This window comes from Heterodontus francisci, chromosome 33, assembly GCF_036365525.1.
Source record: "Heterodontus francisci isolate sHetFra1 chromosome 33, sHetFra1.hap1, whole genome shotgun sequence".
NCBI lineage: Eukaryota > Metazoa > Chordata > Chondrichthyes > Heterodontiformes > Heterodontidae > Heterodontus > Heterodontus francisci.
The window spans coordinates 26,077,961-26,092,748 of record NC_090403.1 but is presented as its reverse complement, the minus strand read 5'-3'; the positions used below and the strand labels follow the sequence as shown (position 1 = coordinate 26,092,748).

Sequence of the window (14,788 nt, the reverse complement as noted above, 5' to 3'; positions counted from 1 at the left end):
CACTAGAGGTTCTTGTATCACAGCGGAAGCATTTTAGTCAGTGATCATTTTGATTGGAAGCTCAGCAGGCCTAATCCTCATACCCATTCTGAACGGTAAGGTCCAGTGACTCTTGCTTGCTCACATACTCATGCTTGCATGACAGTAAAAGAGATAGATATACCAAACAGAGCAAGAAAAGATGCTTGTAACATAAGACGGGACCAGCTAGCTTGAAAGTGAGTTCTGGCCCCAAAATGACAGAGTTTACAGTTATGTCATTTGATGGAAAAAGCGGTAGGAAGTTAATATATCTTACTGCGGAAACTGTGTTTTGTTCATGTATTTGCACTTGTGTCGTCTTGTAGTGCTTTTCAGTTCATCTATCAGAAAGATGAGAGAAGGTGCTTGGTGTCATGTGTCTGACAACAGTAGCCAGTGTGTGCTACAAAGTGTGAAGTGTAACATACAATCTTTCATTGTGATGGTCTACTCCAGATTATAGGGACGCAAGGTTTGCTTTCAGTATTGATCAATAATACTGAGCCTGAGACTATGTAGCACAAAATCTGCAAAATTGTAAGAAGCTGCAGTGGTCGAGCATGGATCATTGGGGATATCTGCCCTGCCTTTTCTTGATTAGTGGCATGAAATATTTTACATTTCCTTTAAAAGGTAGACAGGGCCTTAATTTAACATCTCATCTGAAAGACAGCTACTCTGACAGCGCAACATTACCTCAGTACTGCACAGATGCGTCTGCCTGGATTATGTGCTTAAGACTGTAGAGTGGAACCTGCGCCTTAGTCAAAAGGTTTTAGGTTTCAGTGCTGCCACTGAGCCACAGCTGATTCATGTTGCCTTATGATTCTACAAGTGTTAGCAGTCCTACAATACTCCACCCAGTTGCAAGCCTAGAACATGAGTCTCAGTAAGACTGTATAAAGCATCAGCAAAGTCCAATCCTGTCCTGTCCTTGTGTAACATTAATACATGCACCCTGACTACGACTTCACAGACCATTTGTGAAGCCTGGGCCCATCCTGAGTTCTACGTTCAGTACCAAAACTAAAAATCAATGTATCCGTGAGGCCATCAGAGAAGGTAAAGTGGATTATTCCAGCCCCAAGAGTAGTCCCATAGTGTGATAGCTGCATGTTGCTTTTATTTTAATAGATTTTGCAACATGATGCCAATGTTTGATTTTGCACTATTTATGAATTGGAATTACTGTGTTTGAACAGGTATTTCAAACCCATTCCGGGGACTTCTGAAGTTGGGCAATTTAGAGAGGCGAGGCCACGTTGGCATTTGGAAGGAGTATTACTGCGAGTTATCACCATTTGAATTCCGTCTGTACCAGAATGATGACGACCGCAATTGTTATGACAACTGTTCTTTATTAAGGTGTGAATCAGTGGGACCTGCCCACAGCGACGGGAGGTTTGAGCTGGTTCTTGCGGGCAAGAAGCTGTATCTGCGAGCACCCTCCCGAGATGAAGCGGAGGACTGGATTGACCGGGTTCGGGAAGCTTTAGAAAAGTGCCGACCTCACCAAACTTCAAAACAGGAAGCAATACGTGCAGAGTGTTCAGTGAGTGGGAAACCAGATCACATGTCTGAGTCACATGTCCCTCAAGCTGCTGGGCAGTCAAATCACGAGAAAGAAAATGGCTTACAGCAAGATTTTAATTGGGTTTCTAGGGCAGAACCTCAGTTAGATGCAATTAAAGAAACTGTACTATACCTATTAACAGATAAAACCTGGACTCCCTATATCTTTTCTTTGTCATTAGAAGCACTGAAATATTTCCGGCTCCGGGGGCAACAGAAAATACTATGCAACAGCTACAGAATTGAGATCTTTAAAGACGTCATACCTGATACTGCCCTTGGTGGTCCGGCTTACTTTAAATTAATTACATGCAAAGTTACTCTGAGGCTTCGAGCAGAAAGTGCAACAGAGGCAAGATCATGGCGTGAACTCATTCGAGCGGTTCTATCCTCATTTTTGGAAGCAGAAGAAGATGCCTTGGCAGCAAATGCGGGCATTGAGAAGAACGAGAGAAGACTTATGGAGCTTGGCTTGGGGGCGCACAGCAATCTGCTGCAGTGTCTAACTGTAGTACCCATAGAGAAAGGGTTAGATGCACAAGATTTTCGATGCGCAGGTATGATACTGCTACCCTCATTAGTCAAAATTTAAAATCTCAAAAGAGCTGGATAGTCCAAAAGGTTAGACACTAACCTTTCACCTCCAGATCCAAGATTCAAATCCAGCTAAGGCTGATGGAATGAAAGTCTTCCCTGTTTACTAGCTGTAAGGGTCCCTTGGATTTGGTCAGTCTCAGTCCAATTTCTAATGAGCATTGAACACAAAACTATCTCTAATTATCAATCTCACGCTGGGCAAAAGATCATTAGTATGGGAAATGAAAAAAATGTTTCCGGTACATTAGGTGATGCTCATCTAATGTAGGGGTACAGTAGAAGGAACTCTGCTCTGAATCAAACCCTCTTATGACAGACCTGTGACTGAGGCTGTGATTAGTGTCCAAAGTGTTGTGTTCCGTTCCTCAGCATGAATATCCCATATTTTGATGAACACAAAATTAAAAAAAGCACAATTAGTGCTCTTTGCTGTCACATGATGTAGGTTGTGAAGATACTCCAAATGGTATGGGAATGAGGCGAGAAATCCCAGCATTACTATTAAAGGCAGACTCCTCAGAAATACTGTTCAGTTTATTTTTTGTTTTTAAAATTTATGCAAATTATACTATGTTGGGAGACTTTGGCCCAAGTTTGTAGCATGCCCTGACATTACTGAGAAAGGTTGGTGATATTTATCATCTTTGCAGCTTTTGAGCAAGCTTGATAGTTTCTGTCACATGTTGGGCTTGTTTTTTCTGTGAAGTTGCACCCACTAAATACAAAGATGAGATTATCTAAACTCATTGTGTGGAGGGTCCTGTCAGTAGGACAGACATTCGCAGTATCAATTGGAACTGGATTTTAAGGCAGAACCCAAAGAGAAAGAATGGCATGCTAGCTCATTTTATTAATGCAGTCAGCATAGTATTGGGTCATTTAGTAATCTGTAGGTCTCTACATTGGAAGACAAAATTGTTGCTATTTGCCCCAAAGAGGCTTTAAATCTGCAGAAAATTCTGGTTACCTGTGAATAGGTCTGCGATGGGGGAAATCTGACTCCGTGAGACGCATTATGTTAATCTGTTTTAGAAACATAGCTAACACGGAAGGAAACAATTATACTTGTCCTGATAAACATCTGTATAGAATAGGATGAGAAGGAAAAGAGTGTCCAATGCAATGTTGGAATAATGTCCACATATCTCCTGCAGCTGATGTTCAAACTTTCCTTTATTGAATGACCCTATTGCTTCTGCTTTCTCTCGATGCTTTTCATCCCTTCTCCCCTGTAGTCTCCCAAACAAACAAACAAAAAAACTCAATATTTGCTATACAGCTTTGTGTTCATGGGACTTTTTTCAGGTGACAGAAAGCAGATCAGTTGATTATAGGAATAGTTAAATCAATGTAGCCTATCCACCTGCATTAATTGTAATGTTATATAAACTTTGTGATTTTTAAAAGTTAAGAACCATTAGTCAGATCACAATCATTCCAAAGTATTTAAAGAGCTAATTTTGTTTTGATTAGCCAGAAGTCAAATTTGATCATGTTTAAATACTGAGAAAGTCACACAGAATTTCTGTTTGTCCCATTTGGAGTGCCCATCCACTCCCCATAGGGGGACATCCCAGTTACTCAAGTCCAGAGAACTTCAGTGCAGATTGACTGAACCATGGGCATGAGGATCGACAAGTATGCTGGAATTTGATCAACCAAAACACCGCTTACTGCATCGTTACTGATAAGCTTCCTGCATTTGTCCAGCTAAACCATCTTACTCATTGGGACGTTAGATAATGAGTTTACCTGGAGCCAAATGGAAAGAATCTCCCCCCCTCGGTGAAGGGTCCTTTGGTGAGCCAGTCTGGTTGGTTCACATATTGGATCGCTGAGTCTGTCAGAGCAGGTTGAATTAATACTGGACTATATAAGTGTGTCTTCATCGACCCACCTTGACCACAACTGACCCATTTTACAGTCCTTCTTCCCACCACCACCCCCCCCCCCCCCACCCCTCAAATCCTCATCCTCTCCCCAAGGAGGCTGGGGCAGGTGGGGAGGGTCAGTGGAGGTAGTTGGTTGTTAGACTTCTGGCAAGGAAGTGTAAATTTGAACCTTTGTTGGGTCTCCTTCTTAAAGAACAATAGCTTGAGGTTACTATGTCCTTTCAGTGGCTACAGTGTGACAATACTTAATGTTCATTGTATATTGGAAAACATCTCTGGAGCATCTATTTGAGAAATGATCGGATCATCCTAAACTTACTTGATACACTTCCTAACATTGGGACACAAATTGAAGAGATGGGGGTAGATTTTCTGCTTTGGGCGTATTAGGTGACCTGAGTGCTGATTGCATCCCAAATTGAGCTAGTTTTGAGAAGTATTTCTTTTTTTCCAATTTCCACTAAAACTCATTTGAGTATCACTGAATGCAAAGTCTGCCGTGAACCAGCACAATCAGACGTCGGTTTAGAACATAATTTTTATTCAATTTGCTTTTTTAAAAAAAGTCCTTGATATATTTGACTTGTAACTTGGTTTGATTGCAGCTCAAAATGGGTTTATCACAAAAGATAAGCATTTTAATTAGTGTCTAGTCCAACAACTGTGAGTAACCTGATTTTAAAAATTGAATGATTTAAAAAAAAACTCTACAGAACTATTTGCTAGTTATATTGGTGTACAGTAGTCAGTATCTTAGTAAATTTTTTTAAATAATTACATTCGAAAGCTGTTAAAATGTGCTTATTAGTATACTTCCACTTAAGAAAAACTGCTAATTTTTAGAGCCTCCTTGAAGGCCCGCAAGTGAATGCAGTTAGAGGATTCTTGCAGTGGTTATTATTTTGATGTGGTTCGTTGTAGCATGATGACTCTAAACAAGTAGAAAAATTCCAGAAACTAGAGTGGCACTGAACCTAGTTTGCATTTAAAATTGCATGATCTTTTGCGCTGGTTTCAAGCGAATTGAGCCGAAAAAACAAACGCAACCAAGCTGAAATTCCGTGCCACAATATTCAACCTCCTTAGGAAAAGGAACGCAGAAAACTCTGGCTTTCTCACTACTTTTCATGACTTTGCACAAGTGGTCAGAAATACTTTTATAGATTTGAAAAATACTACAAATACTAAATTTTAATAAAAATCAAATCAGGTTGGGAAGGGGTACATGTCTAAGGGGCCATTCAAATGTTATCCAAATAAATGAATGGATGTCAAATCAGTTAAAAAGAAGCACTCCTCCTCCCTTAATGAGCTCAGGTCATCAAATAGACATGGAAAACAAAAAATCTGTTCCTATATGTTCTGCTACATTATAGAATTGTAATCGATTGTGTTCTGTCTTGGCACTATTTTTAATGAACTGAAAATCTTGTTTCTTTTTCAATCTTTTTGTTTTATTTTGAAGAATGTCACCAACAAATTGGGTTTAATTTTGGAAAACCCAAGCTTTGTGCCTATTCCAGCCTCTACTACTGTGAGATGTGTCATCAGGATACATTAATAATTATCCCTTCCAGAATGATCCATAACTGGGACCTGACAAAAAAGGGGGTGAGTAGGTGCTGTGTACCCTATGTGTGATTTCTGATAGTTTCTCTGCACCCCCTCTTTCCACCTCCCGCCGCCCGCCGCCCCCCCCCCCCCCCCCCGTCCCCCAAATACTGAAGTCAATGGAAATGATTTTCTTTAGTCTATGTGTGATAGAGGGGTGGGTGGGGCATGCATGGCAACCACCAAGAAGAGTTAGCATTGGACCCATTTCAATTTTGGGGTCAACCCTCATTCTGTGATTGTTGATCTGCCAGCATAAAATGTGCTTCCAATAAGTAGCCCACCAATTTGAAGTTGGAAAATCTGGCGATGAGACTGCTTGTTGAGGGTCTGCAGCAGCTTAAAGGGCAAATATATTTTTTGTGAGTGGAAGAAAGAAGTGTCGCTGACAAGACTGCATTCATTGCCCACCCTTAGTTGTCCTGATAATAGAGTGGTGGGCTGCCTTATATGAAAGATGTTAACCAGTAAGGTTGAATGGTATTGCATCTCTGTATTTTCAACAGTTCTGATCCTTGGAAACTGATTTTTTTTCAATTCTTCACTCATCTCTAGAATATTAGGAAACCACTATAATAAGCAGTAAATTATCCATACTATAAACAGGAAATCTTAATATGTAGTGCAATTAAAATGACTTGGAATTTTGCTATAATTATAGTGTGGCACATGTTCTCTAAAAGCTGCTGATACTGTTGTGGGAAATACTGTTTTAGAATTCTGAGTAATGAGTTAACAATGTCTGTCTCTACTCATTAAAATTTTCTGTTTTTTAAACAAAGGTTTCCAATGTGGCTGCAAACTTCCTGCAGCAGATCCAAAATGAACCATTCATTGATATTAATGTGGTAAATGGAAGTCTCTACCAGTATATTGAACAGATGGCCCAGGCCCGGAGGAGTAGAGATCGGTTGAAGCTATTGGAAGACTATCTTCTCACATGTCGGAGTGGTGCAGTCCAGGAGTTCTATAAAAAGTGAGCAATCACTGCTTTTAGTTTTCACTGTGCTACTGCCAAGTCCTTCCTCACATGCCAAGATGGCAGAATTAGTGACACTTTGAAATATTCATAATTGGAGTCACCAACCAAACCAAATGAGTCCAATCACGTTTTTCTACATGCAAAATAGCTTGAATTTTATATATTTGGCATTTTTGATCAGTATATTACAAAGCATGACATTTCTCATTTCTGATACTAATAAAACAAGATTGCTTGAAATTGATCATTTCCTGGTGCAATAAGTGCTATTTGTCTGAAGTTGGATATGTATTTACATAAACCCAACTCAGTTCAAGTAAGTTACATATTTAGTTTAGTTTAGAGATACAGCATTGAAACAGGCCCCTCGGCCCACCGGGTCTGTGCCGACCATCAACCACCCATTTATACTAATCCTACACGAATCCCATATTCCTACCACATCCCCACCTGTCCCTATATTTTCCCTACCACCTACCTATACTAGGGGCAATTTCTAATGGCCAATTTACCTATCAACCTGCAAGTCTTTGGCATGTGGGAGGAAACCGGAGCACCCGGAGGAAACCCACGCAGACACAGGGAGAACTTGCAAACTCCACACAGGCAGTACCCGGAATTGAACCCGGGTCACTGGAGCTGTGAGGCTGCGGTGCTAACCACTGCGCCACTGTGCCGCCCTATTTCTATTGGCTTGCAATAAACCCATTATTTAGTGTAATACTGAGGAGCAATGCATTGTCAGAGATGTCATCTTTCAGATGAAATGTTAGATCAAGACCCCACCTGCATGCTTGGGTTGATGCAAAGGATCCCTTTGCACTATTCGAAGAACAGCAGTGGAGTTCTTCTGGGATCCTGGTCAGTATTTATCCCACAACCAGCATCAACAAAACAGTTTAATTGGTCATTTATCTAATTGCTGTTTATGGGATTTAAAAAAAAATTCTTTCATTGGATGTCACTGGCCAGGCCAGCATTTGTTGCCCATCCCTGATTGTCTTTGAGAAAGTGGTGGTGAACTAGCTGCATGCAAATTGGCTGCTGCATTTGCCTACAAATCAAAGTGTTAAACTTCAAAATAAAAGTAATTTATTGGCTGTAAAGCGCTTTGGAGCATTCTGCAGACGTCCAAGGCACAATTTAGAGTGCCTATATGTGGTGTTGATCTGGTGTCTTCTGTTGTTGAGATGGCCTGGATTCAGATTTACTCTTGACCAATTGACCAACTGTACAGAATCTGACTGTGATATTTTGCAGTTCTTGGCCACAGTACTAAATGTAGTATTCCATCTTCAAAAGGGAGGGACTCAACCCTGCCAAGATGAATTCAGAAGGTTGTGGGTTCAAGTCCCACTCCTGAACTTGAGCACAAAAATCAAGGCTAAAACTCCATTGTAGTACTGAGGAGGTACTGCACAAAGAACAAGAACAAAGAAAATTACAGCACAGGAACAGGCCCTTCGGCCCTCCAAGCCTGCGCCGATCCAGATCCTCTATCTAAACATGTCGCCTATTTTCTAAGGGTCTGTATCTCTTTGCTTCCTGCCCATTCATGTATCTGTCTAGATACATCTTAAAAGACGCCATCGTGCCCGCATCTACCACCTCCGCTGGCAACGCGTTCCAGGCACCCACCACCCTCTGCGTAAAGAACTTTCCACGCATATCCCCCCTAAACATTTCCCCTTTCACTTTGAACTCGTGTCCTCTAGTAATTGAATCCCCCACTCTGGGAAAAAGCCTCTTGCTATCCACCCTGTCTATACCTCTCATGATTTTGTACACCTCAATCAGGTCCCCCCTCAACCTCCGTCTTTCTAATGAAAATAATTGTAATCTACTCAACCTCTCTTCATAGCTAGCGCCCTCCATACCAGGCAACATCCCAGTGAACCTCCTCTGCACCCTCTCCAAAGCATCCACATCCTTTTGGTAATGTGGCGACCAGAACTGCACGCAGTATTCCAAATGTGGCCGAACCAAAGTCTTATACAACTGTAACATGACCTGCCAACTCTTGTACTCAATACCCCGTCCGATGAAGGAAAGCATGCCGTATGCCTTCTTGACCACTCTATTTACCTGCGTTGCCACCTTCAGGGAACAGTGGACCTGAACACCCAAATCTCTCTGGACATCAATTTTCCCCAGGGCTTTTCCATTTACTGTATAATTCACTCTTGAATTGGATCTTCCAAAATGCATCACCTCGCATTTGCCCTGATTGAACTCCATCTGCCATTTCTCTGCCCAACTCTCCAATCTATCTATATTCTGCTGTATTCTCTGACAGTCCCCTTCACTATCTGCTACTCCACTACTCTTAGTGTCGTCTGCAAACTTGCTAATCAGTCCACCTATACTTTCCTCCAAATCATTAATGTATATCACAAACAACAGTGGTCCCAGCACAGATCCCTGTGGAACACCACTGGTCACACGTCTCCATTTTGAGAAACTCCCTTCTACTGCTACTCTCTGTCTCCTGTTGCCCAGCCAGTTCTTTATCCATCTAGCTAGTACACCTTGGACCCCATGCGCCTTCACTTTCTCCATCAGCCTGCCATGGGGAACCTTATCAAACGCCTTACTGAAGTCCATGTATATGACATCGACAGCCCTTCCCTCATCAATCAACTTTGTCACTTCCTCAAAGAATTCTATTAAGTTGGTAAGACATGACCTTCCCTGCACAAAACCATGTTGCCTATCACTGATAAGCCCATTTTCTTCCAAATGGGAATAGATCCTATCCCTCAGTATCTTCTCCAGCAGCTTCCCTACCACTGACGTCAGGCTCACCGGTCTATAATTACCTGGATTATCCCTGCTACCCTTCTTAAACAAGGGGACAACATTAGCAATTCTCCAGTCCTCCGGGACCTCACCCGTGTTTAAGGATGCTGCAAAGATATCTGTTAAGGCCCCAGCTATTTCCTCTCTCGCTTCCCTCAGTAACCTGGGATAGATCCCATCCGGACCTGGGGACTTGTCCACCTTAATGCCCTTTAGAATACCCAACACTTCCTCCCTCCTTATGCCGACTTGACCGAGAGTAACCAAACATCTGTTCCTAACCTCAACATCCGTCATGTCCCTCTCCTCGGTGAATACTGATGCAAAGTACTCGTTTAGAATCTCACCCATTTTCTCTGAGTCCAAGCATAACATTCCTCCTTTGTCCTTTAGTGGGCCAATCCTTTCTCCAGTTACCCTCTTTCTCCTTATATATGAATAAAAGGCTTTGGGATTTTCTTTAACCCTGTTTGCTAAAGATATTTCATGACCCCTTTTAGCCCTCTTAATTCCTCGTTTCAGATTGGTCCTACATTCCCGATATTCTTTCAAAGCTTCGTCTTTCATCAGTCGCCTAGACCTTATGTATGCTTCCTTTTTCCTCTTAGCTAGTCTCATAATTTCACCTGTCATCCATGGTTCCCTAATCTTGCCATTTCTATCCCTCATTTTCACAGGAACATGTCTCTCCTGCACGCTAATCAACCTCTCTTTAAAAGCCTCCCACATATCACATGTGGATTTACCTTCAAACAGCTGCTCCCAATCGACATTCCCCAGCTCCTGCCGAATGTTGGTATAGTTGGCCTTCCCCCAATTTAGCACTCTTCCTTTAGGACCACTCTCGTCTTTGTCCATGAGTATTTTAAAGCTTACGGAATTGTGATCACTATTCCCAAAGTAGTCCCCTACTGAAACTTCAAACACCTGGCCGGGCTCATTCCCCAACACCAGGTCCAGTATGGCCCCTTCCCGAGTTGGACTATTTACATACTGCTCTAGAAAACCCTCCTGGATGCTCCTTACAAATTCTGCTCCATCTAGACCTCTGACACCAAGTGAATCCCAGTCAATGTTGGGAAAATTAAAATCTCCTATCACCACCACCCTGTTGCTCCTACATCTTTCCATAATCTGTTTACATATTTGTACCTCTATCTCACGCTCGCTGTTGGGAGGCCTGTAGTACAGCCCCAACATTGTTACCGCACCCTTCCAATTTCTGAGTTCTGTCCATACTGCCTCACTGCTCGAGTCCTCCATAGTGCCCTCCTTCAGCACAGCTGTGATATCCTCTTTGACCAGTAATGCAACTCCTCCACCCCTTTTACCTCCCTCTCTATCCCGCCTGAAGCATCGATATCCTGGGATATTTAGTTGCCAATCATGCCCTTCCCTCAACCAAGTCTCAGTAATAGCAAAAACATCATACTCCCAGGTACTAATCCAAGCCCTAAGTTCATCTGCCTTACCTACTACACTTCTTGCATTAAAACAAATGCACCTCAGACCACCAGTCCCTTTACATTCATCATCTGCTCCCTGCCTGCTCTTCCCCTTAGTCACACTGACTTCATTATCTAGTTCCTTACAGGCTTTTGTTACTACCTCCTTACTGTGAACTGACCTCCTCAATTGGTTCCCATCCCCCTGCCACATTAGTTTAAACCCTTCCCAACAGCGTTAGCAAAAGCACCCCCAAGGACATTGATTCCAGTCCGGCCCAGGTGTAGACCGTCCAATTTGTAATAGTCCCACCTCCCCCAAAACCGGTCCCAATGTCCCAAAAATCTGAACCCCTCCTTCCTGAACCATCTCTCAAGCCACGCATTCATCCTGACTATTCTTTCATTTTTACTCTGACTATCACGTGGCACTGGTAGCAATCCTGAGATTACTACCTCTGAGGTCCTACTTTTTAACTTGGCTCCTAACTCCCTAAACTCTGCTTGGAGGACCTCATCCCGTTTTTTACCTATATCATTGGTGCCGATGTGCACAACGACAACTGGCTGTTCACCCTCCCCCTTTAGAATGTTCTGCAGCCGATCTGAGACATCCCTGACCCGTGCACCTGGGAGGCAACATACCATTTGGGAGCCTCGTTTTCGACCACAGAACCGCCTATCTACTCCCCTTACAATCGAATCCCCTACGACTATAGCCCTTCCACTCTTTTTCCCGCCCTTCTGAACAGCAGAGCCAGCCACGGTGCCATGAACCTGGCTACTGCTGCCTTCCCCTGGTGAGCCATCTCCCTCAACAGTATCCAAAACGGGATACTTGTTTTGGAGGGAGATGACCGCAGGGGACTCCTGCGCTGCCTTCCTGCTCTTTCTCTGCCTTTTGGTCACCTATTCCCTTTCTCCCTCAGCAATCCTAATCTGCGGTGTGACCAATACACTAAACATGCTATCCACGACCTCCTCAGCATCGCGCATGCTCCAAAGTGAGTCCATCCGCAGCTCGAGAGCCGTCATGCGGTCTAACAAGAGCTGCAGTTGGACACACTTCCTGCACGTGAAGGAGTCAGGGACAGCAGCCATGTCCCTGAGCTCCCACATTGAGCAAGAGGAGCATGACACGGGTCTGAGATCTCCTGCCATTTTTAATCTTAAGCTTAACTTAGTTAAATGAAAAAGGAACGTAAAGTTTTTACCAATCACGATAAAACCAGAGAAATAGAAAAAGCCTTACCTTATATACACCCCACCGAGTCCTTTTTTTTGGTTAGAGGAGGAGGGCGGGTGGAAGACGCTACAAGTGTGCTGTCTCGGGTTCAGAAACCGCCCAAATATATAGCGTTTTACTTACCCAGCAGCCCCCTGGCCTCGGCCGAAAACAAAAGGAAATTAAGTTTACTTTCAAACTGACCTTCCCAGCTGCTCACTCGCTCGCACTCTGCTCCCGAAAAAGCTGCTGCAATGAAAAAAAAAAGCACTGTCAAAGGTGCTGGCTGCGGATGAGACGCTAAACCGAGGCCCCATCTTCCTCAGGTGGATGTAAAAGATTCCATGGCGCTATTTTGAAGAGGAGCGGGGAGTTCTTCCCAGTGTCCTGGCAAATATTTATCTCTCAATCAACATCACAAAAACAGGTTATTTGGTCGTTATCACATTGCTGTTCATGGGAGCTTGCTGTGCACAAATTGTCTGGCACATTTCCTACGTTAGAACAGTGACTGCCCTTCCATAGTAGTTCATTGGCTCTAAAGTGCTTTAAGATGTCCAGTGGTCGTGAAAGGCCACAATATGAATATAATCTTTCTGTAACAGTATTTCAATAGGTGGCCCGCTTCCACATGCAAACAAGATGATCAATCATTCCCTGGTAATAGGAGCGGAATTTCATGAGGACACTGTCCCTTTAAGAGCTTTGTGTCCTGTGTAATGATTTAGCTCAAGTAACCTTTCCCCTGTGTATAAGCACTGCTGTGCATAAGCCTTTGTTCTGAACTGTCTCTAACTCTATTTCTCATCAGTATATTTATGTTGTCTTCAGTGATGGTATTGTTTTAAACCAGTTCCATCTATGTTCCATCAAGTATTTAGAATTAGAACATTACAGCGCAGTACAGGCCCTTCGGCCCTCGATGTTGCGCCGACCTGTGAAACCATCTGACCTACACTATTCCATTTTCATCCATATGTCTATCCAATGACCACTTAAATGCCCTTAAAGTTGGCGAGTCTACTACTGTTGCAGGCAGGGCGTTCCACGCCCCTACTACTCTGAGTAAAGAAACTACCTCTGACATCTGTCCTAAATCTGTCGCCCCTCAACTTAAAGCTATGTCCCCCCGTGTTTGCCATCACCATCCGAGGAAAAAGACTCTCACTATCCACCCTATCTAACCCTCTGATTATCTTAGCTGTCTCTATTAAGTCACCTCTCCTCCTCCTCCTCTCCATCGAAAACAACCTCAAGTCCCTCAGCCTTTCCTCGTAAGACCTTCCCTCCATACCAGGCAACATCCTAGTAAATCTCCTCTGCACCCTTTCCATAGCTTCCACATCCTTCCTATAATGCGGTGACCAGAACTGCACGCAATACTCCAGGTGCGGTCTCACCAGAGTTTTGTACAGCTGCAGCATGACCTCGTGGCTCCGAAACTCGATCCCCCTACTAATAAAAGCTAACACACCATATGCCTTCTTAACAGCCCTATTAACCTGGGTAACAACCTTCAGGGATTTATGCACCTGGACACCAAGATCTCTCTGTTCATCTACACTACCAAGAATCTTCCCATTAGCCACTCTGCATTCCTGTTACTCCTTCCAAAGTGAATCACCTCACACTTTTCCGCATTAAACTCCATTTGCCATCTCTCAGCCCAGCTCTGCAGCCTATCTATGTCCCTCTGTACCCTACAACATCCTTCGGCACTATCCACAACTCCACCGACCTTAGTGTCATCCGCAAATTTACTAACCCACCCTTCTACACCCTCTTCCAGGTCATTTATAAAAATGACAAACAGCAGTGGCCCCAAAACAGATCCTTGCGGTACACCACTAGTAACTAAACTCCAGGATGAACATTTGCCATCAACCACCACCCTCTGTCTTCTTTCAGCTAGCCAATTTCTGATCCAAAGCTCTAAATCACCTTCAACCCCATACTTCCGTATTTTCTGCAATAGCCTACCATGGGGAACCTTATCAAACGCCTTACTGAAATCCATATACACCACATCCACTGCTTTACCCTCATCCACCTGTTTGGTCACCTTCTCGAAAAACTCAATAAGGTTTGTGAGGCACGACCTACCCGTCACAAAACCGTGCTGACTATCGCTAATGAACTTATTCTTTTCAAGATGATTATAAATCCTGTCTCTTATAACCTTTTCCAACATTTTACCCACAACCGAAGTAAGGCTCACAGGTCTATAATTACCAGGGCTGTCTCTACTCCCCTTCTTGAACAAGGGGACAACATTTGCTATCCTCCAGTCTTCCGGCACTATTCCTGTCGACAATGACGACATAAAGATCAAGGACAAAGGCTCTGCAATCTCCTCCCTAGCTTCCCAGAGAATCCTAGGTATCTTTGTTGCTGTTGAGGAAAAGACCTTTTAATTAATTTTTTCAAGCATGACATTTATCAAAAGCCTTGGCCTGGATTTTGCAGTCAGCAGCAAAGTGGCAGCACTCACTGCTGACCTCAAAGAAAGCTACCCACTAAGATCTAGCAACTTCTCTGGTGTGGATTTCACCTTTCCCAATGTTTGAATCGAGTTGCAAGTCTAGGGGATCTCCAGATGTCTAGCAACAGTGATGTCATCAAGCAGGCTAAGGAGCCAAGCACA

The 14,788-nt window shown here is 43.3% G+C and overlaps 1 protein-coding gene across 6 annotated transcripts in view; it reads left to right on the top strand.

Annotated features, from left to right (window-relative positions):
- The window catches only part of plekhm1 (pleckstrin homology domain containing, family M (with RUN domain) member 1), a 77,370-nt gene that overhangs the window by 38,804 nt on the left and 23,778 nt on the right, over window positions 1-14,788 (top strand). For all 6 annotated transcript variants that reach the window (XR_010969059.1, XR_010969056.1, XR_010969058.1 and 3 more), the window contains exons 7-9: window positions 1,224-2,150; window positions 5,548-5,693; window positions 6,476-6,669. Coding sequence is in view for 2 of the 6 variants with exons in the window: in XM_068013213.1 (XP_067869314.1) it covers window positions 1,224-2,150; window positions 5,548-5,693; window positions 6,476-6,669 (1,267 nt within the window). In the remaining 4 variants the exon portion in view is untranslated. The remainder of the gene's footprint in view (window positions 1-1,223; window positions 2,151-5,547; window positions 5,694-6,475; window positions 6,670-14,788) is intronic.